At 48.0% G+C, this 24,783-nt stretch overlaps 1 protein-coding gene across 5 annotated transcripts in view; it reads left to right on the forward strand.

The window, feature by feature from the left end:
• Nucleotides 1–20,792, forward strand: part of LOC135528721 (proline-rich protein 5-like) — a 61,362-nt gene extending 40,570 nt beyond the window's left edge. For all 5 annotated transcript variants that reach the window (XM_064957815.1, XM_064957817.1, XM_064957819.1 and 2 more), the window contains 2 exons: nucleotides 17,105–17,246; nucleotides 19,839–20,792. In XM_064957815.1, coding sequence (XP_064813887.1) covers nucleotides 17,105–17,246; nucleotides 19,839–20,473 — 777 coding nt within the window. In that variant the 3' untranslated portion in view covers nucleotides 20,474–20,792. The remainder of the gene's footprint in view (nucleotides 1–17,104; nucleotides 17,247–19,838) is intronic.
• The last annotated feature ends 3,991 nt before the right edge of the window (nucleotides 20,793–24,783 follow it).

The following is a 24,783-nucleotide window of genomic DNA, read 5'->3' on the forward strand; positions in this document are numbered from 1 at the left end:
GAGGGTCTGCTGTCTCCCACTAAGGAGGGTCTGCTGTCTCCCACTACGGAGGGTCTGCTGTCTCCCACTACGGAGGGTCTGCTGTCTCCCACTACGGAGGGTCTGCTGTCTCCCACTACGGAGGGTCTGCTGTCTCCCACTACGGAGGGTCTGCTGTCTCCCACTACGGAGGGTCTGCTGTCTCCCACTAAGGAGGGTCTGCTGTCTCCCACTACGGAGGGTCTGCTGTCTCCCACTACGGAGGGTCTGCTGTCTCCCACTACGGAGGGTCTGCTGTCTCCCACTACGGAGGGTCTGCTGTCTCCCACTAAGGAGGGTCTGCTGTCTCCCACTACGGAGGGTCTGCTGTCTCCCACTACGGAGGGTCTGCTGTCTCCCACTAAGGAGGGTCTGCTGTCTCCCACTAAGGAGGGTCTGCTGTCTCCCACTACGGAGGGTCTGCTGTCTCCCACTAAGGAGGGTCTGCTGTAGACACATGACCTGGTGCTGCTGTCTCCCACTACGGAGGGTCTGCTGTCTCCCACTACAGAGGGTCTGCTGTCTCCCACTAAGGAGGGTCTGCTGTCTCCCACTAAGGAGGGTCTGCTGTCTCCCACTACGGAGGGTCTGCTGTAGACACATGACCTGGTGCTGCTGTCTCCCACTACGGAGGGTCTGCTGTCTCCCACTAAGGAGGGTCTGCTGTCTCCCACTAAGGAGGGTCTGCTGTCTCCCACTAAGGAGGGTCTGCTGTCTCCCACTAAGGAGGGTCTGCTGTAGACACATGACCTGGTGCTGCTGTCTCCCACTATGGAGGGTCTGCTGTCTCCCACTACGGAGGGTCTGCTGTCTCCCACTAAGGAGGGTCTGCTGTCTCCCACTACGGAGGGTCTGCTGTCTCCCACTACGGAGGGTCTGCTGTCTCCCACTAAGGAGGGTCTGCTGTAGACACATGACCTGGTGCTGCTGTAGACACATGACCTGGTGCTGCTGTCTCCCACTAAGGAGGAGGTACAGCAGCACCTAGATCATCTGCACCGGTTCTGTCAGACCTGGGCTCTGACTGTTAACCACAGGTTCTGTCAGACCTGGGCTCTGACCGTTAACCACAGGTTCTGTCAGACCTGGGCTCTGACCGTTAATCACAGGTTCTGTCAGACCTGGGCTCTGACCGTTAACCACAGGTTCAGTCAGAACTGGGCTCTGACCGTTAATCACAGGTTCTGTCAGACCTGGGCTCTGACCGTTAATCACAGGTTCAGTCAGAACTGGGCTCTGACCGTTAATCACAGGTTCAGTCAGAACTGGGCTCTGACCGTTAACTACAGGTTCTGTCAGACCTGGGCCCTGACCGTTAACCACAGGTTCTGTCAGACCTGGGCCCTGACCGTTAATCACAGGACCAAGAGAACAGAGAAAGGGGCCAAGAGAGATGAGAGAACAGGACCCAGAGAACATGACAAAGGGAGAGGAGAGAACAGAGAATAGGACCAAGATAGAGGAGAGAGCAGAGAACGGGACCAAGAGAGAGGAGAGAGCAGAGAACGGGACCAAGAGAGAGGAGAGAACAGATAACAGGTCCAAGAGAGAGGAGAGAACAGAGAACAGGACCAAGAGAGAGGAGAGAACAGGACCAAGAGACCAGAGAACAGGACCAAGAGAGAGGAGAGAACAGAGAACAGGACCAAGAGAGAGGAGAGAACAGGACCAAGATAGAGGAGAGAACAGGACCAAGAGAACAGAGAACAGGACCCAGAGAACAGGACCAATGGAGATGAGAGAACAGAGAACAGGACCAAGAGAACAGAGAACATGACAAAGAGAGAGGAGAGAACAGAGAACAGGACCAAGAGAACAGGACCAATGGAGATGAGAGAACAGAGAACAGGACCAAGAGAACTGAGAACATGACAAAGAGAGAGGAGAGAACAGAACAGGACCAAGAGAACAGAGAACAGGACCAAGAGAGAGGAGAGAACAGAGAACAGGACCAAGATAGAGGAGAGAACATGACCAAGAGAACAGAGAACAGGACCAAGAGAACAGAGAACAGGACCAAGATAGAGGAGAGAACAGAGAACAAGACCAAGAGAGAGGAGAGAACAGAGAACAGGACCAAGAGAGAGGAGAGAACAGGATCAAGAGAACAGAGAACAGGACCAATTGGAGATGAGAGAAAAGAGAACAGGACCAAGAGAACAGGGAACATGACAAAGAGAGAGGAGAGAACAGAGAACAGGACCAAGAGAACAGGACCAAGAGAGAGGAGAGAACAGGACCAAGAGAGAGGAGAGAACAGGACCAAGAGAGATGAGAGAACAGGATCAAGAGAGATGAGAGAACAGGATCAAGAGAGCGGAGAGAACAGAGAACAGGACCAAGAGAGAGGAGAGAACAGAGAACAGGACCAAGAGAGAGGAGAAAACAGAGAACAGAGAACAGGACCAAGAAAGAGGAGAGAACAGGACCAAGAGAACAGAGAACAGGACCAAGAGAGAGGAGAGAACAGGACCAAGAGAGAGGAGAGAACAGGATTAAGAGAGAGGTGAGAACAGGACCAAGAGAACAGAGAACAGGACCAAGAGAGAGGAGAGAACAGAGAACATAACCAAGAGAGAGGAGAGAGGAGAGAACAGGACCAAGAGAACATAGAGCAGGACCAATAGAGGAGAGAACAGGACCAAGAGAACAGAGAACAGGACCAAGAGAGAGGAGAGAACAGAGAACAGGACCAAGAGAGAAGAGAGGAGAGAACAGGACCAAGAGAACATAGAACAGGACCAATAGAGGAGAGAACAGGACCAAGAGATCAGAGAACAGGACAAAGATAGAGGAGAGAACAGAGAACAGGACCAAGAGAGAGGAGAGAACAGAGAACAGGACCAAGAGAGAGGAGAGAACAGAGAACAGGACCAAGAGAGAACAGGACTAAGGGAGAGAGAGAGAACAGAAATAGGAGCGGCTCTAGGGAGAACCAGAACCACTACAAGAACCAGTACCAGTTTCAGAACCAGTATCAGTACCAGTATCAATACCAGTATCAGAACCATTATCAGTATCGGAACCAGTATCACAACCAGTATCAGTCCCTATATCAGTATCAGAACCGGTATCAGTATCAGAACCAGTATCAGTATCAGAACCAGTATCAGAACCAGTATCAGTATCAGAACCAGTATCAGAACCGGTATCAGTATCAGAACCAGTATCAGAACCAGTATCAGTATCAGTAATGCTGGATAGACCTTGGTAATGCTGGGATATACCTTGGTAATGCTGTGTTAGACCTTGGTAATGCTGGGATATACCTTGGTAATGCTGTGTTAGACCTTGGTAATGCTGCAATATACCTTGGTAATGCTGGGTTAGACCTTGGTAATGCTGGGTTAGACCTTGGTAATGCTGGGTTAGACCTTGGTAATGCTGGGTTAGACCTTGGTAATGCTATGTTAGACCATGGTAATGCTGGGGTAGACCTTGGTAAGGCTGGGGTAGACCTTGGTAAGGCTGGGTTAGACCTTGGTAATGCTGGGTTAAACCTTGGTAATGCTGGGTTAGACCTTGGTAATGCTGGGTTAGACCTTGGTAATGCGGAGATAGACCTTGGTAATGCTGGGATAGACCTTGGTAATGCTGGGATATACCTTGGTAGGGCTGGGTAGATCTTGGTAATGCTGGGAAGATCTTGGTAATGCTGGGATAGATCTTGGTAATGCTGGGATAGATCTTGGTAATGCTAGGATAGATCTTGGTAATGCTGAAATATACCTTGGTAATACTGGGATAGATCTTGGCAATGCTGGGATAGACCTTGGTAATGCTGGGATATACCTTGGTAGGGCTGGGTAGATCTTGGTAATGCTGGGAAGATCTTGGTAATGCTGGGATAGATCTTGGTAATGCTGGGATAGATCTTGGTAATGCTAGGATAGATCTTGGTAATGCTGAAATATACCTTGGTAATACTGGGATAGATCTTGGCAATGCTGGGATAGACCTTGGTAATGCTGGGATAGACCTTGGTAATGCTGGGATAGATCTTAGTAATATGGGATATACCTTGGTAATGCGTGGATAGATCTTGGTAATGCTGGGATAGATCTTGGTAATGCTGGGATAGATCTTGGTAATGCTATGGTATATCTTGGTAATGCTGGGATAGATCTTGGTAATGCTGGGATAGACCTTGGTAATGCTGGGATAGACCTTGGTAATGCTGGGATAGACCTTGGTAATGCTGGGATAGATCTTGGTAATGCTGGGATAGACCTTGGTAATGCTGGGATAGATCTTGGTAATGCTGGGATAGATCTTGGTAATGCTGGGATAGATCTTGGTAATGCTGGGATAGACCTTGGTAATGCTGGGATAGACCTTGGTAATTCTGGGATATATCTTGGTAATGCTGGGATAGATCTTGGTTATGCTGGGATAGATCTTGGTAATGCTGGGATAGATCTTGGTAATGCTGCGATAGATCTTGGTAATGCTGGGATAGACCTTGGTAATGCTGGGATAGATCTTGGTAATGCTGCGATAGATCTTGGTAATGCTGGGATAGACCTTGGTAATGCTGGGATAGATCTTGGTAATGCTGCGATAGATCTTGGTAATGCTGCGATAGATCTTGGTAATGCTGGGATAGACCTTGGTAATGCTGGATCATCCTCTTTCCTTTTATCACTGTCTGTCTGTCTGTCTGTCTGTCTGTCTGTCTGTCTGTCTGTCTGTCTGTCTGTCTGTCTGTCTGTCTGTCTGTCTGTCTGTCTCCCTTTCCCCCTCCCTCTTTCTCATCACTCTGTGGTACAGCTTGGGTGACACCTTACACTGGAGACACCATTCTATCTAAGTGGCCTGTATTGCTCACTGGCCACATCTGTTACTGATTAAAGCGTCCAGAGGGCACACAGACAAAGGATCAGTTTGTTTTGACAAGGTTTGTTTTGTTGAGGTTTTGTTCCCATACCCCAATGGCAATGGATCTCTCTCTCCTCTGTCTCTCTCTCTGTCTCTCTCTCTCTCTCTCTCTCTCTCTCTCTCTCTCTCCTCTCTCTCTCTCTCTCTCCTCTCCTCTCCTCTCCTCTCTCCCTCTCCTCTCGCACTCTCTCTTCTCTCTCTCCTCTCTCTCTCTCCTCTCTCCCTCTCCTCTCGCGCTCTCTCTTCTCTCTCTTCTGTCTCTCTCTCTTCTCTGTCTCTCTCTCTCTCTCTCTCTGTGTCTCTCTCTCTCTCTGTGTCTCTCTCTCTCCTCTCCTCGCTCTCTCTCTTCCCTCTTCTCTCTCTCTCTGTCTCTCTCTGTCTCTCTCTCCTCTCCGTCTCTCTCTCTGTCTCTCTCTGTCTCTCTCTCTCTCTCTCTCTCTCTCTCTCCTCTCCTCTCCTCTCCTCTCTCTCTCTCTCTCTCTCTCCTCTCCTCTCCATCTCTGTCTCTCTCTGTCTCTCTCTCTCTCTCTCTCTCATTGGTCTTTTTTGTAACATCTTTCATATGTGAACAATTTCTCTCCTTTCGACTTGTTTTGCATTGATGTCATTACTCCAGTCAATGCATTGATGTGGTGGTTGTCAACCTCTGGTTAGCTGGATGTTTTGTGTTGTGGTTGAGTGAGTCAATGTATTATCGGAAGACAGTCTCCCTTCACCAATGTTTGGTTCCTTTTCAGGTTTCATGACAAAATAGTTCTGGTAAAGAAGTTGTTCTGGAAATGATTTGGGTAAATTAAGTCCCAAACAAGCAAACTAGTTCCAGATCTCCCCATAATAGGTATTTAGTGTCATTAGCGAACACTCAGTCTGGGACTTTCCATGGTGGGGACCTATTATTTTACTGTCAATGGTCGGGACAGGGTGGGACAGTTACTGTCTCTCCTACCTGTATATACAGGTAGTTACTGTCTCTCCTCTGATACAGTTAGTTACTGTCTCTCCTAACTGTATATACAGGTAGTTACTGTCTCTCCTCTGACAGACAGTTAGTTACTGTCTCTCCTACCTGTATATACAGGTAGTTACTGTCTCTCCTCTGATACAGTTAGTTACTGTCTCTCCTAACTGTATATACAGTTAGTTACTGTCTCTCCTAACTGTATATGCAGGTAGTTACTGTCTCTCCTAACTGTATATACAGGTAGTTACTGTCTCTCCTAACTGTATATACAGGTAGTTACTGTCTCTCCTCTGACAGACAGTTAGTTACTGTCTCTCCTACCTGTATATACAGGTAGTTACTGTCTCTCCTCTGATACAGTTAGTTACTGTCTCTCCTAACTGTATATACAGGTAGTTAGTTACTGTCTCTCCTAACTGTATATACAGGCAGTTACTGTCTCTCCTCTGATACAGTTAGTTACTGTCTCTCCTAACTGTATATACAGGTAGTTACTGTCTCTCCTAACTGTATATACAGGTAGTTACTGTCTCTCCTAACTGTATATACAGGTAGTTACTGTCTCTCCTCTGATACAGTTAGTTACTGTCTCTCCTAACTGTATATACAGGTAGTTACTGTCTCTCCTAACTGTATATACAGGTAGTTACTGTCTCTCCTCTGATACAGTTAGTTACTGTCTCTCCTAACTGTATATACAGGTAGTTACTGTCTCTCCTCTGACAGACAGGTAGTTACTGTCTCTCCTAACTGTATATACAGGTAGTTACTGTCTCTCCTAACTGTATATACAGGTAGTTACTGTCTCTCCTCTGACAGACAGGTAGTTACTGTCTCTCCTAACTGTATATACAGGTAGTTACTGTCTCTCCTAACTGTATATACAGGTAGTTACTGTCTCTCCTCTGACAGACAGGTAGTTACTGTCTCTCCTAACTGTATATACAGGTAGTTACTGTCTCTCCTAACTGTATATACAGGTAGTTACTGTCTCTCCTCTGATATAGTTAGTTACTGTCTCTCCTCTGACATACAGGTAGTTACTGTCTCTCCTCTGACATACAGGTAGTTACTGTCTCTCCTAACTGTATATACAGGTAGTTACTGTCTCTCCTCTGACATACAGGTAGTTACTGTCTCTCCTCTGACATACAGGTAGTTACTGTCTCTCCTCTGACATACAGGTAGTTACTGTCTCTCCTAACTGTATATACAGGTAGTTACTGTCTCTCCTCTGACAGACAGTTAGTTACTGTCTCTCCTAACTGTATATACAGGTAGTTACTGTCTCTCCTCTGACAGACAGGTAGTTACTGTCTCTCCTAACTGTATATACAGGTAGTTACTGTCTCTCCTAACTGTATATACAGGTAGTTACTGTCTCTCCTCTGATATAGTTAGTTACTGTCTCTCCTCTGACATACAGGTAGTTACTGTCTCTCCTCTGACATACAGGTAGTTACTGTCTCTCCTCTGATATTGTCATGTCTTGTTATGTCTGTTCCTGTCCTTTCTCTTCACTCTGTCTCTCTCTGCTGGTCTTTTTAGGTTACCTTCTCTGTCTCTCATTCTTCAGCTGTTCTACATCTCCCCTAACTAGCTCATTCACTCTTTCTCACCTGTTCTCTCTTCCCCTCTGATTAGGTCTCTATTTTCTCTCTGTTCCTGCTACTTTCAGTGTCTGATTCTTGTTTGTGTTTTTGATGCCAGAAGCAAGCTGTCGTCTCGTTTGCTTCCACCTTGTCCTATCCTGTCGGAGTCTGCCTGGCAGGTGCATCCTGCACTATACTAACGTTCTTTTGTTCCATTGACAACATTGGAAGAGGATTTATGCCATTCCTGTTTTTTCATTAAAGAACTCTGTTTTCTGTTAAAACCGCTTTTGGGTCTTCACTCAAGTACATAACAGAAGAATCAGACCAAGAATGGACCCAGCGGCTCCGGACCCTTTTCACTCCGCCGTCGAGATCCAGGGAGCGATGCTAGGCAGACACGAGGAGGAATTGTCTGCTGCTCGACATGCCGTTGAGACCCTGGCCGTCCAAGTCTCCGACCTCACAAGACGGGTTCACCAACTCCACTCGATCCACCGCCCACTTCCAGGGTTTCCGAGTCTCCGGAGCCCAGGATCAACAACCCGCCGTGTTACTCTGGGGAGCCCACTGAGTGCCGCTCATTCCTCACTCAGTGTGACGTGGTGTTCTCTCTCCAGCCCAACACTTACTCCAGGAGCGCAGCCCGCATCGCCTACGTCATTTCTCTCCTTACCGGACGGGCGCGTGAGTGGGGCACGGCAATCTGGGAGGCGAGGGCTGAGTGTATTAACCAGTATCAGGACTTTAAGGAGGAGATGATACGGGTTTTTGACCGTTCTGTTTTTGGGGAGGAGGCTTCCAGGGCCCTGTCTTCCCTATGTCAGGGGAATCGATCCATAACGGATTATTCTATTGAGTTTCGCACTCTCGCTGCCTCTAGTGACTGGAACGAGCCGGCTTTGCTCGCTCGTTTTCTGGAGGGTCTCCTCGTCGAGGTTAAGGATGAGATCCTCTCCCGGGAGGTTCCTTCCAGTCTGGACTCCTTAATAGCTCTCGCTATTCGCATAGAGCGACGGTTTGATCTTCGTCGCCGAGCACGTGGAAAGGAGTTCGCGTTCTCCGTTGCTCCCCTCTCCACATCACTGCCACCTGCCGCATCACTGCCACCCTCCTCCGCCGGCTCGGATGCTGAGCCTATGCAGCTGGGGGGTATCCGCATCTCGGCCAAGGAGAAGGAACGAAGAATCACTGTCTCTACTGCGGCTCCGCTGGTCATTTTGTCACCTCATGTCCAGTAAAAGCCAGAGCTCATCAGTAAGAGGAGGGCTACTGGTGAGCGCAACTACTCAGGCCTCTCCTTCTGGATCACGCACTACCTTTCCGGTCCATCTCCGCTGGCCCGGTTCATCTGCTTCCTGCAGTGCCTTGATAGACTCTGGGGCGGAGGGCTGTTTTATGGACGAGACCTGGGCTCGGGAACATGACATTCCTCTCAGACAGTTAGGGGAGCCCACGGCCTTGTTCGCTTTAGATGGTAGTTCTCTCCCCAAGATTCAGCGTGAGACGCTGCCTTTAACCCTCACTGTCTCTGGTAATCATAGCGAAACCATTTCTTTTTTAATTTTTCGTTCACCTTTTACACCTGTTGTTTTGGGTCATCCCTGGCTAGTGCGCCATAACCCTTCTATTAATTGGTCTAGTAATACTATCCTGTCCTGGAATGTTTCTTGTCATGTGACCTGTTTAATGTCTGCTATCCCTCCTGTTTCCTCTGTCCCTTCTTCACAGGAGGAGCCTGGCGATTTGACAGGGGTGCCGGAGGAGTATCACGATCTGCGCACGGTGTTCAGTCGTTCCAAGGCCACTTCTCTCCCTCCACACCGGTCGTATGACTGTAGTATTGATCTCCTTCCGGGAACTACTCCCCCGGGGGTAGATTATACTCTCTGTCGGCTCCCGAACGTAAGGCTCTCGAGGATTATTTGTCTGTTTCGCTCGACGCTGGTACCATAGTCTCCTCCTCCTCTCCCGCCGGAGCGGGGTTTTTTTGTTCAGAAGAAGGACGGGTCCCTGCGCCCATGCGTGGATTATCGAGGGCTGAATGACATAACAGTTAAGAATCGTTATCCGCTTCCTCTTATGTCTTCAGCCTTCGAGATCCTGCAGGGAGCCAGGTTTTTCACCAAATTGGACCTTCGTAACGCCTACCATCTCGTGCGCATCAGGGAGGGGGACGAGTGGAAGACGGCGTTTAACACTCCGTTAGGGCACTTTGAATACCGGGTTCTTCCTTTCGGCCTCGTTAACGCTCCAGCTGTCTTTCAGGCACTAGTTAACGACGTCCTGAGAGACATGCTGAACATTTTTGTTTTCGTTTACATGGACGATATCCTGATTTTTTCACCGTCTCTCCCGATTCATGTTCAGCACGTGCGACGCGTCCTCCAGCGCCTTTTGGAGAACTGTCTTTATGTGAAGGCTGAGAAGTGCACTTTTCATGCCGCCTCTGTCCCTTTTCTCGGTTCCGTTATTTCTGCTGAGGGCATTAAGATGGATCCCGCTAAGGTCCAGGCTGTCATTGATTGGCCCGTTTCTAAGTCACGCGTCGAGCTGCAGCGCTTTCTGGGCTTCGCTAATTTCTATCGTCGTTTCATCCGTAATTTCGGTCAGGTGGCAGCTCCCCTCACAGCCCTTACTTCTGTTAAGACGTGCTTTAAGTGGTCCGTTTCCGCCCAGGAGCTTTTGATCTTCTTAAGAATCGTTTTACATCCGCACCTATTCTTGTTACACCTGACATCTCTAGACAGTTTGTTGTTGAGGTTGACGCGTCAGAGGTGGGCGTGGGAGCCATTCTTTCTCAGCGCTCTCTCTGACGGCAAGGTCCATCCTTGCGCGTTTTTCTCTCATCGCTTATCGCCGTCAGAACGTAACTATGATGTTGGTAACGCTAACTGCTCGCCATCCGCTTAGCCCTAGGCGAATGGCGACAGTGGTTGGAGGGGGCGACCGTTCCTTTTGTCGTTTGGACTGACCATAGGAACCTTGAGTACATCCGTTCAGCCAAACGACTTAATGCGCGTCAGGCTCGTTGGGCTCTGTTTTTCGCTCGTTTCGAGTTTGTTATTTCTTATCGTCCGGGCTCAAAAAACACCAAGCCTGATGCTTTATCTCGTCTCTTCAGTTCTTCTGAGGTCTCCACCGACCCCGAGGGGATTCTCCCTGGGGGCGTGTTGTCGGGTTGACTGTCTGGGGAATTGAGAGGCAGGTAAAGCAAGCACTCGCTCACACTCCGTCGCCGCGAGCTTGTCCTAGGAACCTTCTGTTCGTTCCCGTTCCTACTCGTCCGGCCGTTCTTCAGTGGGCCCACTCTGCCAAGTTAGCCGGCCACCCCGGCGTTCGGGTACGCTCGCTTCCATTCGCCAGCGTTTCTGGTGGCCCACTCGGGAACGTGACGCGCGTCGATTTGTCGCCGCTTGTTCGGTCTGCGCGCAGACTAAATCTGGGAACTCTCCTCCTGCCGGCCGTCTCAGACCGCTTCCCATTCCCTCTCGACCGTGGTCTCACATCGCTTTAGATTTTATCACCGGACTGCCTTCATCAGCGGGGAAGACAGTTATTCTTACGGTTGTCGATAGATTCTCTAAGGCGGCTCATTTCATTCCTCTCGCTAAGCTCCCTTCTGCTAAGGAGACGGCTCAGATCATTATCGAGAATGTTTTCCGAATTCATGGCCTTCCGTCTGACGTCGTTTCCGACAGAGGCCCGCAGTTCACGTCTCAATTTTGGAGGGAGTTTTGCCGTTTGATTGGGGCTTCCGTCAGTCTCTCGTCCGGCTTTCATCCCCAGTCTAACGGCCAAGCCGAACGGGCCAATCAGACTGTTGGTCGCATTTACGCAGTCTTTCTTTTCGTAACCCTGCGTCTTGGTCAGAACAGCTCCCCTGGGCAGAGTACGCCCACAACTCGCTTCCTTCGTCTGCTACCGGTCTATCTCCTTTTCAGAGTAGCCTCGGGTACCAGCCTCCGCTGTTCTCATCTCAGCTCGCCGAGTCCTGCGTCCCCTCCGCTCAGGCTTTTGTCCAGCGTTGCGAGCGCACCTGGAAGGGGGTCAGGTCGGCACTTTGCCGTAATAGGGCGCAGACTGTGAGGGCCGCTAATAAGCGTAGGACCAAGAGTCCTAGATATTGTTGCGGTCAGAGAGTATGGCTCTCCACTCAGAACCTTCCCCTTAAGACAGCTTCTCGCAAGTTGGCCCCGCGGTTCATTGGTCCGTTCCGTATTTCTCAGGTCATTAATCCTGTCGCAGTGCGACTTCTTCTCCCGCGCTATCTTCGTCGCGTTCACCCGGTCTTCCATGTCTCCTGTGTTAAGCCCGTTCTTCGCGCCCCCGCTCGTCCCTCCCCCCCCCATCCTTGTCGAGGGCGCACCCATCTACAGGGTTCGTAAGATTTTGGACATGCGCCCTCGGGGCCGTGGTCATCAGTACCTAGTGGATTGGGAGGGGTACGGTCCTGAGGAGAGGAGTTGGGTTCCCTCTCGGGACGTGCTGGACCGTTCGCTGATCGATGATTTCCTCCGTTGCCGCCAGGTTTCCTCCTCGAGTGCGCCAGGAGGCGCTCGGTGAGTGGGGGGGGGTACTGTCATGTCTTGTTATGTCTGTTCCTGTCCTTTCTCTTCACTCTGTCTCTCTCTGCTGGTCTTTTTAGGTTACCTTCTCTGTCTCTCATTCTTCAGCTGTTCTACATCTCCCCTAACTAGCTCATTCACTCTTTCTCACCTGTTCTCTCTTCCCCCTCTGATTAGGTCTCTATTTCTCTCTCTGTTCCTGCTACTTTCAGTGTCTGATTCTTGTTTGTGTTTTTGATGCCAGAAGCAAGCTGTCGTCCCGTTTGCTTCCACCTTGTCCTATCCTGTCTGGCAGGTGCATCCTGCACTATACTAACGTTCTTTTTGTTCCATTGACTACGTTGGAAGAGGATTTATGCCATTCCTGTTTTTTCATTAAAGAACTCTGTTTTCTGTTAAAACCGCTTTTGGGTCTTCACTCAAGTACATAACAGATATAGTTAGTTACTGTCTCTCCTCTGACATACAGGTAGTTACTGTCTCTCCTCTGATATAGTTAGTTACTGTCTCTCCTAACTGTATATACAGGTAGTTACTGCCTCTCCTCTGACAGACAGTTAGTTACTGTCTCTCCTAACTGTATATACAGTTAGTTACTGTCTCTCCTAACTGTATATACAGGTAGTTACTGTCTCTCCTAACTGTATATACAGGTAGTTACTGTCTCTCCTCTGACAGACAGGTAGTTACTGTCTCTCCTAACTGTATATACAGGTAGTTACTGTCTCTCCTCTGACATACAGGTAGTTACTGTCTCTCCTCTGACATACAGGTATTTACTGTCTCTCCTAACTGTATATACAGGTAGTTACTGTCTCTCCTAACTGTATATACAGTTAGTTACTGTCCCTCTGACAGACAGTTAGTTACTGTCTCTCCTAACTGTATATACAGGTAGTTACTGTCTCTCCTAACTGTATATACAGGTAGTTACTGTCTCTCTGACAGACAGTTAGTTACTGTCTCTCCTAACTGTATATACAGGTAGTTACTGTCTCTCCTAACTGTATATACAGGTAGTTACTGTCTCTCCTCTGACAGACAGTTAGTTACTGTCTCTCCTAACTGTATATACAGGTAGTTACTGTCTCTCCTCTGACATACAGGTAGTTACTGTCTCTCCTCTGACATACAGGTATTTACTGTCTCTCCTAACTGTATATACAGGTAGTTACTGTCTCTCCTAACTGTATATACAGTTAGTTACTGTCCCTCTGACAGACAGTTAGTTACTGTCTCTCCTAACTGTATATACAGGTAGTTACTGTCTCTCCTAACTGTATATACAGGTAGTTACTGTCTCTCTGACAGACAGTTAGTTACTGTCTCTCCTAACTGTATATACAGGTAGTTACTGTCTCTCCTAACTGTATATACAGGTGGTTACTGTCTCTCCTAACTGTATATACAGGTAGTTACTGTCCCTCTGACAGACAGTTAGTTACTGTCTCTCCTCTGATATACAGTTTGTCAGGACCCGGTTTCGAACCTGGGTCTCCGGAGTGAGAAACAGTCACTTAACCAACTGAGCCACGAATAGACAGCAGAACCCAGAAGATGAGGCAGACACAGCAGTACTTAAGACGGTGTATTTAATGAAGAAAAAATCCTAAAAAGAAAAAATGGCAAATCCAAAAGGTGGAAGGAAAAACACAAAAAGATCTAAAAAGAAACTCACCAAAACTAAACTAAAACAAAAAACAGAATACCACAAGAACGTTACCCGGAATCGACAAGAGCACACAGAACACTAGGGCAGAGTGCTAACATACAAACACAGAGCACAGAACTGAGGGAAACAAAGGGTTTAAATACAATCAGGGGAAACGAGACACAGGTGCAAACAATAATGGGGGTCAAGGGAAAAACACAGGGACAAAAAGCACAATGGGGACATCTACTGACAAACAACTGGAACAACCCTGGCCAAATCCTGACACAGTTAGTTACTGTCTCTTTGATATACAGTTAGTTACTGTCTCTCCTTTGATATACAGTTAGTTACTCTCTCTCCTCTGATATACAGTTAGTTACTGTCTCTTCTCTGATATACAGTTAGTTACTGTCTCTTTGATATACAGTTAGTTACTGTTTCTTCTCTGACAGACAGTTAGTTACTGTCTCTCCTCTGACAGTTAGTTACTGTCTCTCTGATATACAGTTAGTTACTGTCTCTCCTCTGATATACAGTTAGTTACTGTCTCTCCTCTGATATACAGTTAGTTACTGTCTCTCCTCTGATATACAGTTAGTTACTGTCTCTCCTCTGATATACAGTTAGTTACTGTCTCTCCTCTGACAGACAGTTAGTTACTGTCTCTCCCTGGATATACAGTTTGTTACTGTCTCTCCTCTGATATACAGTTAGTTACTGTCCTCTGACAGACAGTTAGTTACTGTCTCTCCTCTGACAGACAGTTACTGTCTCTCCTCTGACATACAGTTAGTTACTGTCTCTCCTCTGACAGACAGTTAGTTACTGTCTCTCCTCTGACAGACAGTTAGTTACTGTCTCTTCTCTGATATACAGTTAGTTACTGTCTCTCCTCTGACAGACAGTTAGTTACTGTCTCTCCTCTGACAGACAGTTACTGTCTCTCCCCTGACAGAGTTATTTACTGTCTCTCCTCTGATATACAGTTAGTTACTGTCCTCTGACATACAGTTAATTACTGTCTCTCCTCTGACATACAGTTAATTACTGTCTCTCCTCTGACAGACAGTTAGTTACTGTCTCTCCTCTGACAGACAGTTAGTTACTGTCTCTCCTCTGACAGACAGTTACTGTCTCTCCCCTGACAGAGTTATTTACTGTCTCTCCTCTGATATAGTTACTCAGGTACTTTCCTCCAGCTCAGTATTTACTCTGTGTTTTCCACATGCTCTTACCCTTTCCCTTTCTTTCTGTTCTATCCTAAACAACAAACACAGAGCCCTCTAATGGACAATGTATTTCCTCAGAAACTATGATTTCAATAGACTCAAATATGGTTATGGTTTAAGGACAGATTTATTTTAGGTGGTTGACAAATGATAAGCACAGATTTTCGAGTGTACAGCAGGTGTGGCGTCCTGTGGGAGTCTCACTGTGTGTGTGTGTGTGTGTGTTCCAGGGTGTCCATGAGTCTAAAGGAGTGACTGAGGACTAACTGTGATGTGTGTGTTCCAGGGTGTCCATGAGTCTAAAGGAGTGACTGAGGACTAACTGTGATGTGTGTGTTCCAGGGTGTCCATGAGTCTAAAGGAGTGACTGAGGACTAACTGTGATGTGTGTGTTCCAGGGTGTCCATGAGTCTAAAGGAGTGACTGAGGACTAACTGTGATGTGTGTGTTCCAGGGTGTCCATGAGTCTAAAGGAGTGACTGAGGACTAACTGTGATGTGTGTGTTCCAGGGTGTCCATGAGTCTAAAGGAGTGACTGAGGACTAACTGTGATGTGTGTGTTCCAGGGTGTCCATGAGTCTAAAGGAGTGACTGAGGACTAACTGTGATGTGTGTGTTCCAGGGTGTCCATGAGTCTAAAGGAGTGACTGAGGACTAACTGTGATGTGTGTGTTCCAGGGTGTCCATGAGTCTAAAGGAGTGACTGAGGACTAACTGTGATGTGTGTGTTCCAGGGTGTCCATGAGTCTAAAGGAGTGACTGAGGACTAACTGTGATGTGTGTGTTCCAGGGTGTCCATGAGTCTAAAGGAGTGACTGAGGACTAACTGTGATGTGTGTGTTCCAGGGTGTCCATGAGTCTAAAGGAGTGACTGAGGACTAACTGTGATGTGTGTGTGTTCCAGGGTGTCCATGAGTCTAAAGGAGTGACTGAGGACTAACTGTGATGTGTGTGTGTTCCAGGGTGTCCATGAGTCTAAAGGAGTGACTGAGGACTAACTGTGATGTGTGTGTGTTCCAGGGTGTCCATGAGTCTAAAGGAGTGACTGAGGACTAACTGTGATGTGTGTGTGTTCCAGGGTGTCCATGAGTCTAAAGGAGTGACTGAGGACTAACTGTGATGTGTGTGTGTTCCAGGGTGTCCATGAGTCTAAAGGAGTGACTGAGGACTAACTGTGATGTGTGTGTTCCAGGGTGTCCATGAGTCTAAAGGAGTGACTGAGGACTAACTGTGATGTGTGTGTTCCAGGGTGTCCATGAGTCTAAAGGAGTGACTGAGGACTAACTGTGATGTGTGTGTTCCAGGGTGTCCATGAGTCTAAAGGAGTGACTGAGGACTAACTGTGATGTGTGTGTTCCAGGGTGTCCATGAGTCTAAAGGAGTGACTGAGGACTAACTGTGATGTGTGTGTTCCAGGGTGTCCATGAGTCTAAAGGAGTGACTGAGGACTAACTGTGATGTGTGTGTTCCAGGGTGTCCATGAGTCTAAAGGAGTGACTGAGGACTAACTGTGATGTGTGTGTTCCAGGGTGTCCATGAGTCTAAAGGAGTGACTGAGGACTAACTGTGATGTGTGTGTTCCAGGGTGTCCATGAGTCTAAAGGAGTGACTGAGGACTAACTGTGATGTGTGTGTTCCAGGGTGTCCATGAGTCTAAAGGAGTGACTGAGGACTAACTGTGATGTGTGTGTTCCAGGGTGTCCATGAGTCTAAAGGAGTGACTGAGGACTAACTGTGATGTGTGTGTTCCAGGGTGTCCATGAGTCTAAAGGAGTGACTGAGGACTAACTGTGATGTGTGTGTGTTCCAGGGTGTCCATGAGTCTAAAGGAGTGACTGAGGACTAACTGTGATGTGTGTGTGTTCCAGGGTGTCCATGAGTCTAAAGGAGTGACTGAGGACTAACTGTGATGTGTGTGTTCCAGGGTGTCCATGAGTCTAAAGGAGTGACTGAGGACTAACTGTGATGTGTGTGTTCCAGGGTGTCCATGAGTCTAAAGGAGTGACTGAGGACTAACTGTGATGTGTGTGTTCCAGGGTGTCCATGAGTCTAAAGGAGTGACTGAGGACTAACTGTGATGTGTGTGTTCCAGGGTGTCCATGAGTCTAAAGGAGTGACTGAGGACTAACTGTGATGTGTGTGTTCCAGGGTGTCCATGAGTCTAAAGGAGTGACTGAGGACTAACTGTGATGTGTGTGTTCCAGGGTGTCCATGAGTCTAAAGGAGTGACTGAGGAGTACCTGCGTCTAGAAGCTTTGGTTCAGAAGGTGGTGTCTCCGTACCTGGGAACCCACGGCCTCTACTCCAACGACGGATCCTCAATGCAATACTCCTCCTGCGTACTGGGTAGTTAGACTGATACTCATACAGCTAAATGATTTAGATTTCATCATGCATGATTTTTACTCTCCATTCACAGCTGTTCAGCTGTTGTGCTGTTAGTTTCCTGTGTTATACTGGTCTAGACGGCCTCAATGTCTGTCTCATTTTCACTTCTTCACATCCCATCTTTATCCTTCACTCATCCCTCTTCACCCCTCCTCCTATCCTCATCCCTCTTCACCTCTCCTCCTATCCTCATCCCTCCTCCTATCCTCCTCCCTCTTCACCCCTCCTCCTATCCTCATCCCTCTTCACCCCTCCTCCTATCCTCATCCCTCCTCCTATCCTCCTCCTATCTTCACCCCTCCTCCTATCCTCATCCCTCTTCACCCCTCCTCCTATCCTCATCCCTCTTCACCCCTCCTCCTATCCTCATCCCTCTTCACCCCTCCTCCTATCCTCATCCCTCCTCCTATCCTCCTCCTATCTTCACCCCTCCTCCTATCCTCATCCCTCTTCACCCCTCCTCCTATCCTCATCCCTCTTCACCCCTCCTCCTATCCTCATCCCTCTTCACCCCTCCTGCTATCCTCATCCCTCTTCACCCCTCCTCCTATCCTCATCCCTCTTCACCCCTCCTCCTATCCTCTCCCTCTTCACCCCTCCTCCTATCCTCATCCCTCTTCACCCCTCCTCCTATCCTCATCCCTCTTCACCCCTCCTCCTATCCTCATCCCTCTTCACCCCTCCTCCTATCCTCATCCCTCTTCACCCCTCCTCCTATCCTCATCCCTCTTGCCCCTCCTCCTATCCTCATCCCTCTCCTTGCCCCTCCTCCTATCCTCATCCCTCTTCGCCCCTCCTCCTATCCTCATCCCTCTTCACCCCTCCTCCTATCCTCATCCCTCTTCACCCCTCCTCCTATCCTCATCCCTCTTCACCCCTCCTCCTATCCTCATCCCTCTTCACCCCTCCTATCCTCATCCCTCCTCCTATCCTCCTCCTATCTTCACCCCTCCTCCTATCCTCATCCCTCTTCACCCCTCCTCCTATCCCTCTTCACCCCTCCTCCTATCCTCATCCCTCTTCACCCCTCCTCCTATCCTCATCCCTCTTCACCCCTCCTCCTATCCTCATCCCTCTTCACCCCTCCTCCTATCCTCATCCCTCTTCACCCCTCCTCCTATTCTCATCCTTCTTCACCCCTCCTCCTATCCTCATCCCTCCTCCTATCCTCCTCCTATCTTCACCCCTCCTCCTATCCTCATCCCTCTTCACCCCTCCTCCTATCCTCATCCCTCTTCACCCCTCCTTCTATCCTCATCCCTCCTCCTATCCTCCTCCTATCCTCATCCCTCTTCACCCCTCCTCCTATCCTCATCCCTCTTCACCCCTCCTCCTATCCTCATCCCTCTTCACCCCTCCTCCTATCCTCATCCCTCCTCCTATCCTCCTCCTATCTTCACCCCTCCTCCTATCCTCATCCCTCTTCACCCCCTCCTCCTATCCTCATCCCTCTTCACCCCTCCTCCTATCCTCATCCCTCTTCACCCCTCCTGCTATCCTCATCCCTCTTCACCCCTCCTCCTATCCTCATCCCTCTTCGCCCCTCCTCCTATCCTCATCCCTCTTCACCCCCTCCTCCTATCCTCATCCCTCTTCACCCCTCCTCCTATCCTCATCCCTCTTCACCCCTCCTCCTATCCTCATCCCTCTTCACCCCTCCTCCTATCCTCATCCCTCTTCGCCCCTCCTCCTATCCTCATCCCTCTTCGCCCCTCCTCCTATCCTCATCCCTCTTCGCCCCTCCTCCTATCCTCATCCCTCTTCGCCCCTCCTCCTATCCTCATCCCTCTTCACCCCTCCTCCTATCCTCATCCCTCTTCACCCCTCCTCCTATCCTCATCCCTCTTCACCCCTCCTATCCTCATCCCTCCTCCTATCCTCCTCCTATCTTCACCCCTCCTCCTATCCTCATCCCTCTTCACCCCTCCTCCTATCCCTCTTCACCCCTCCTCCTATCCTCATCCCTCTTCACCCCTCCTCCTATCCTCATCCCTCTTCACCCCTCCTCCTATCCTCATCCCTCTTCACCCCTCCTCCTATCCTCATCCCTCTTCGCCCCTCCTCCTATTCTCATCCCTCTTCACCCCTCCTCCTATCCTCATCCCTCCTCCTATCTTCCTCCTATCTTCACCCCTCCTCCTATCCTCATCCCTCTTCACCTCTCCTCCTATCCTCATCCCTCTTCACCCCTCCTCCTATCCTCATCCCTCTTCACCCCTCCTCCTATCCTCATCCCTCTTCACCCCTCCTCCTATCCTCATCCCTCCTCCTATCCTCCTCCTATCTTCACCCCTCCTCCTATCCTCATCCCTCTTCGCCCCTCCTCCTATCCTCATCCCTCTTCGCCCCTCCTCCTATCCTCATCCCTCTTCACCCCTCCTCCTATCCTCATCCTCCTATCCTCCTCCTATCTTCACCCCTCCTCCTATCCTCATCCCTCTTCACCCCTCCTCCTATCCTCATCCCTCTTCACCCCTCCTCCTATCCTCATCCCTCTTCGCCCCTCCTCCTATCCTCATCCCTCTTCACCCCTCCTCCTATCCTCTCCAGAAAAGCGTTTGCAGCGGTGCTGGCCCAAGTCAGGCGACGCCCCCGTAAAGAACCTGGTGATGCGCTCCAAGTCCTACAACGTGCCCATGTTGACTCCTGTGGTGGAGTATGACACCGAGACAGGCTCCGTGAGCAGCATGGGCATCCGCCGCCATTCCGTCTGCGAGATGACTTCCTGTCTGGAAGAAGGCGCCATCAACGACATCAGCACCACTTCCTCCCTGGCCTCCGCGGCCCAGCCGGGCCTCTCCTCCCTGGAGCAGGAGCTCAGCCTGACAGGGGTTGTTTGTGGTGGAGGTGGTGGAAGTCTGGATCTCTGTGGGTCTGTGGGGTCTGAGTCTTTGGGGTCCCTACTCCAGCCCTCCATCTTTCAGGACTCTCAGTCCCCAGGACCCTTCCTCCACGGCGGGGGGGAGTCGACGGTGTCCCCCTCTGTTCTGTGTCAGGTCCACTCTGGTTCAGAGACGGGGTCGATCCCCAGCTGTTCCTCCAGCCCGGAGACAGTGGTAGATCAGATACTGGACTCTATGGACTCTGACCCTGATGGCATCTTCATAGACTTCTCCCACCACAGCTGCTCAGACTCTTCATCCTCTGGTTACAGCAGGGAGAGTGGTAGACAGAGTGTGGTGTAATTTGGGGTTTTCTGGTAACTAATCACAGTTGGATGATCTATGTGATTGCCTGCTTATTCACCACTGATTTCTGGAAAATCTGTGACCAGTGAGAAAGTGTCTGGAGATTTGCAGCCCTAGAGGTCTGATGAATCTCAAGGGATTATCACACGTACTGACACCATCTGTACTCCACTGACACCATCTGTACTCCACTGACACCATCTGTACTCCACTCACACCGTCGTCTCTGAAAACACAACGCTCTTTCTGGGGCCTATTTTTCATGGAATATTTCTACAGTAAATTACCTTTGATTAAAAAAAAATGTTTTGCTTGATTTTTACTTCTAGTGCTTCATTTTGTGGATAAACTGTACTTATTTGTATTTCTTTGTGTTTGTATTACTGATGCTCAGTGACTGACAACTTTGAAACAGTTTGAGGTGTCTCTTCAAGTCTTGTGGAAAGGCCCAGTGGAAAGGAAACAGTTTGAGGTGTCTCTTCAAGTCTTGTGGAAGGCCCAGTGGAAAGGAAACAGTTTGAGGTGTCTCTTCAAGTCTTGTGAAAGGCCCAGTGGAAAGGAGGAGAGATCAATCAGACCGAGCTGAGCTCTCTGGGATGACCCACACCTGGTTCACCAGAGGTCATGAGTTCATTGCTTTCGCAACATGTCTCTTGTTCAAGAGGCAGTGCTGGGGTGAGGAGATAAGATAGTGTTCACATGTCTTCATTTTAAGCAGTAGGTATCGTGTAGGCCTGGGTGATATTTCTGCCACAGTGAGTGATCTGTGGCTGGGCCTTTGTTTCTGCTTCAACATCGCCCCCATGTGGACAGGATGTGCAAGTGCCTGCTGCGCCAGAGTCAAGTCTTAATGTCAAATACACAAAGAGATGTGTTTTGGAACGTGAAGGGATCTGGTGGCTCAGTGGTAAGGATCTCACCCCATGAGCATGGGGTCGTAGGTATGTTTCCTGACAGAGCCTGGAGGACAGTGACAACTGCTGGGGGGTTTCCCCTCCTGTGAAGAGCAGCAGTTATGGTGGAAAACCTCTGGGAAAAGTAGACCTGTAGGTTTTAAAAAAAAAGATAATTTTGAAAATTAAGGGTCTACTTTCTCAGAGGTTTATGACCACAACACATTCTGAACCAGAGCTGTGACTTGAACCTACAACCCTGAACATATGGGGTGAGATCTTTACACCAGAGCCACAGACTCCTTCACACCTGTAACTGTTTTCTTTGTCATTTTCACATTGAGAATTACTGAAATTACCAATAACTCAAACCCAAGATTTGAACCCATAACCTCCATGGTTGAAGGTAGGAAATGAACCTCAGAGCCACAGACTCTCACACTTCTAGCTCTTCTTACGACGATCCAAATAGTTCAACACATGCCTTCTCTCAACTAATGATTTAGTTCAACACATGCCTTCTCTCAACTAATGATTTAGTTCAACACATGCCTTCTCTCAACTAATGATTTAGTTAAACACATGCCTTCTCTCAACTAATGATTTAGTAAGATCGTTTGTATTCTAAATGACCTTGTATGACACAGCCATGTACAATTTATGGAGTTGGATTTATGATTTTCTAAAAACAATGACAACGTTCAAATGTATTGCCATTAATTATTGTAGCAGTTGACGGACAAGTCATTCTGATTTGATCTCATGATTATGTCAAACGGAACCTCAACTCAAACTTGACATTTAATGCAGAATTGTTGTTGGTCTGTTCAGGATTGTGGGCTTGATTCAATCCGTAGTGCTGAAGATCTGCTGTATAGCGTGATTGAAATTGTCACCTGACCCTTCGGAAAGTATTCAGACCCCTTGACTTTTCCCAAATTTTCTTATGTTGCAACTTTACTCTAAAATGTATTAAATTGTGTTTTTTCCCCCTTATCAATTTACACACAATACCCACATAGTGACAAAGCAAAATCTGTAAAAAAAAAAGTTTTGCTAATTTATGACAAAAAAAAATGAAATTTACATAAGTATTCAGACACAACAGTACTTTGTTGAAGCACCTTTGGCAGCGATGACAGCATCGAGTCTTCTTGGGTTTGACGCTACAAGCTTGGTACACCTGTATTTGGGGGCTTTGTCCCATTCTTCTCTGCTTGAGAGGACCTGCAATGCCAGGTTGGGGAGCATTGCTGCAAAAACTATTTTCAGGTCTCTCCAGAGATGTTTTATTTTATTTAACCAGGAAAAGCCCATTGAGACCCAGAGTCTCTTTTTCAAGGGAGACCTGGCCAAGAAGTCAGCAACAATCAATACATTACATAATTAAAACATACAACAACATGATCCAGCCTAAAACAACATTTACACTCCTCCGTAACAGTCTCCCAATATTTTACATTCATTCAGTGGCACTAACATATCTAGATGAAGCACGGGTTGTAGACTGTTCCATGATGTTCAATCGGGTTCAAGTCCGGGCTCTGGCTGGGCCACACAAGGACATTCAGAGACTTGTCCCTAAGCCACTACTGCGTTGTCTTGGCTGTGTGCTTAGGGTCGTTGTCCTGTTGGAAGCTGAACCTTCGCCCCAGTCTGAGGTCCTGAGGGCTCTGGAGCAGATTTTCATCGAGGATCTCTGTACTTTGCTCCGTTCATCTTTCCCTCGATCCTGACTAGTCTCTCAGTCCCTGCTGCTGAAAAACATCCCCACAGCATGATGCTGCCACTGCCATGCTTCACCGTAGGGATGGTGCCAGGTTTCCCCCAGACGTGACGCTTGGCATTCAGGCCAAAGAGTTCAATCTTGGTTTCATCAGACCAGATAATCTTGTTTCTCATGGTCTTTAGGACTAATTTCTTGTTTCTCATGATCTGAGTCCTTTTGGAAAACTCCAAGCGGGCTGTCATGTGTCTTTATACTGAGTAGTGGCTTCCATCTGGCCACTCTACCATAAAAGGTCTGATTGGTGGAGTGCTGCAGAGATGGTTGTCCTTCTGGAAAGTTCTCCCATCTCTACAGAAATAAATTAGTTTTTTACTTTTATAAATTAGCAAAAAAAATCAAATAAAAATGTTTTGCTTTGTCATTATGGGGTATTGTGTGTAGATTGCTGAGGAATTGTTTCAAAAATATATATTTTAGAATAAGGCTGAAACGTAACAAAATGTGGAAAAAGTCAAGGGGTCTGAATACTTTCCGAAGGCACTGTCACATTGTCTAAATAGCCAGAATCACACTTGATTTTTCTAAAGGTAAAAGTTCTATACAGATTTTTATTAAGATGAGTAACTTTCTACAGCTCTTTTATTTTAGACATTGGTTCTGTTCAGGTTGATGTGTATCCAGATAGACATTGGTTCTGTTCAGGTTGATGTGTATCCAGATAGACATTGGTTCTGTTCAGGTTGATGTGTATCCAGACAGATATTGGTTCTGTTCAGGCTGATGTGTATCCAGACAGACATTGGTTCTGTTCAGGTTGATGTGTATCCAGACAGACATTGGTTCTGTTCAGGGTGATGTGTGTCCAGACAGACATTGGTTCTGTTCAGGTTGATGTGTGTCCAGATAGACATTGGTTCTGTTCAGGGTGATGTGTATCCAGACAGACATTGGTTCTGTTCAGGCTGGTGTGTATCCAGATAGACATCGGTTCTGTTCAGGTTGATGTGTATCCAGATGGACATTGGTTCTGTTCAGGCTGATTGCTGATGTGTATCCAGATAGACATTGGTTCTGTTCAGGTTGATGTGTATCCAGACAGACATTGGTTCTGTTCAGGTTGATGTGTATCCAGATAGACATTGGTTCTGTTCAGGTTGATGTGTGTCCAGACAGACATTGGTTCTGTTCAGGCTGGTGTGTATCCAGATAGACATCGGTTCTGTTCAGGTTGATGTGTATCCAGATGGACATTGGTTCTGTTCAGGCTGATTGCTGATGTGTATCCAGATAGACATTGGTTCTGTTCAGGTTGATGTGTATCCAGACAGACATTGGTTCTGTTCAGGTTGATGTGTATCCAGATAGACATTGGTTCTGTTCAGGTTGATGTGTGTCCAGACAGACATTGGTTCTGTTCAGGCTGATGTGTGTCCAGATAGACATTGGTTCTGTTCAGGTTGATGTGTATCCAGACAGACATTGGTTCTGTTCAGGTTGATGTGTATCCAGACAGACATTGGTTCTGTTCAGGTTGATTGCTGATGTGTATCCAGACAGACATTGGTTCTGTTCAGGTTGATTGCTGATGTGTGTCCAGACAGACATTATTTACATGTCAGTTTATTTCAATGATGATTCCCATCAAGAGAAACGATCCCTTGTTTTGATCCGAGTGTCTCTACAAG

Source organism: Oncorhynchus masou, unplaced genomic scaffold (genome assembly GCF_036934945.1).
Source record: "Oncorhynchus masou masou isolate Uvic2021 unplaced genomic scaffold, UVic_Omas_1.1 unplaced_scaffold_1025, whole genome shotgun sequence".
Classification (NCBI taxonomy): Eukaryota; Metazoa; Chordata; class Actinopteri; order Salmoniformes; family Salmonidae; genus Oncorhynchus; species Oncorhynchus masou.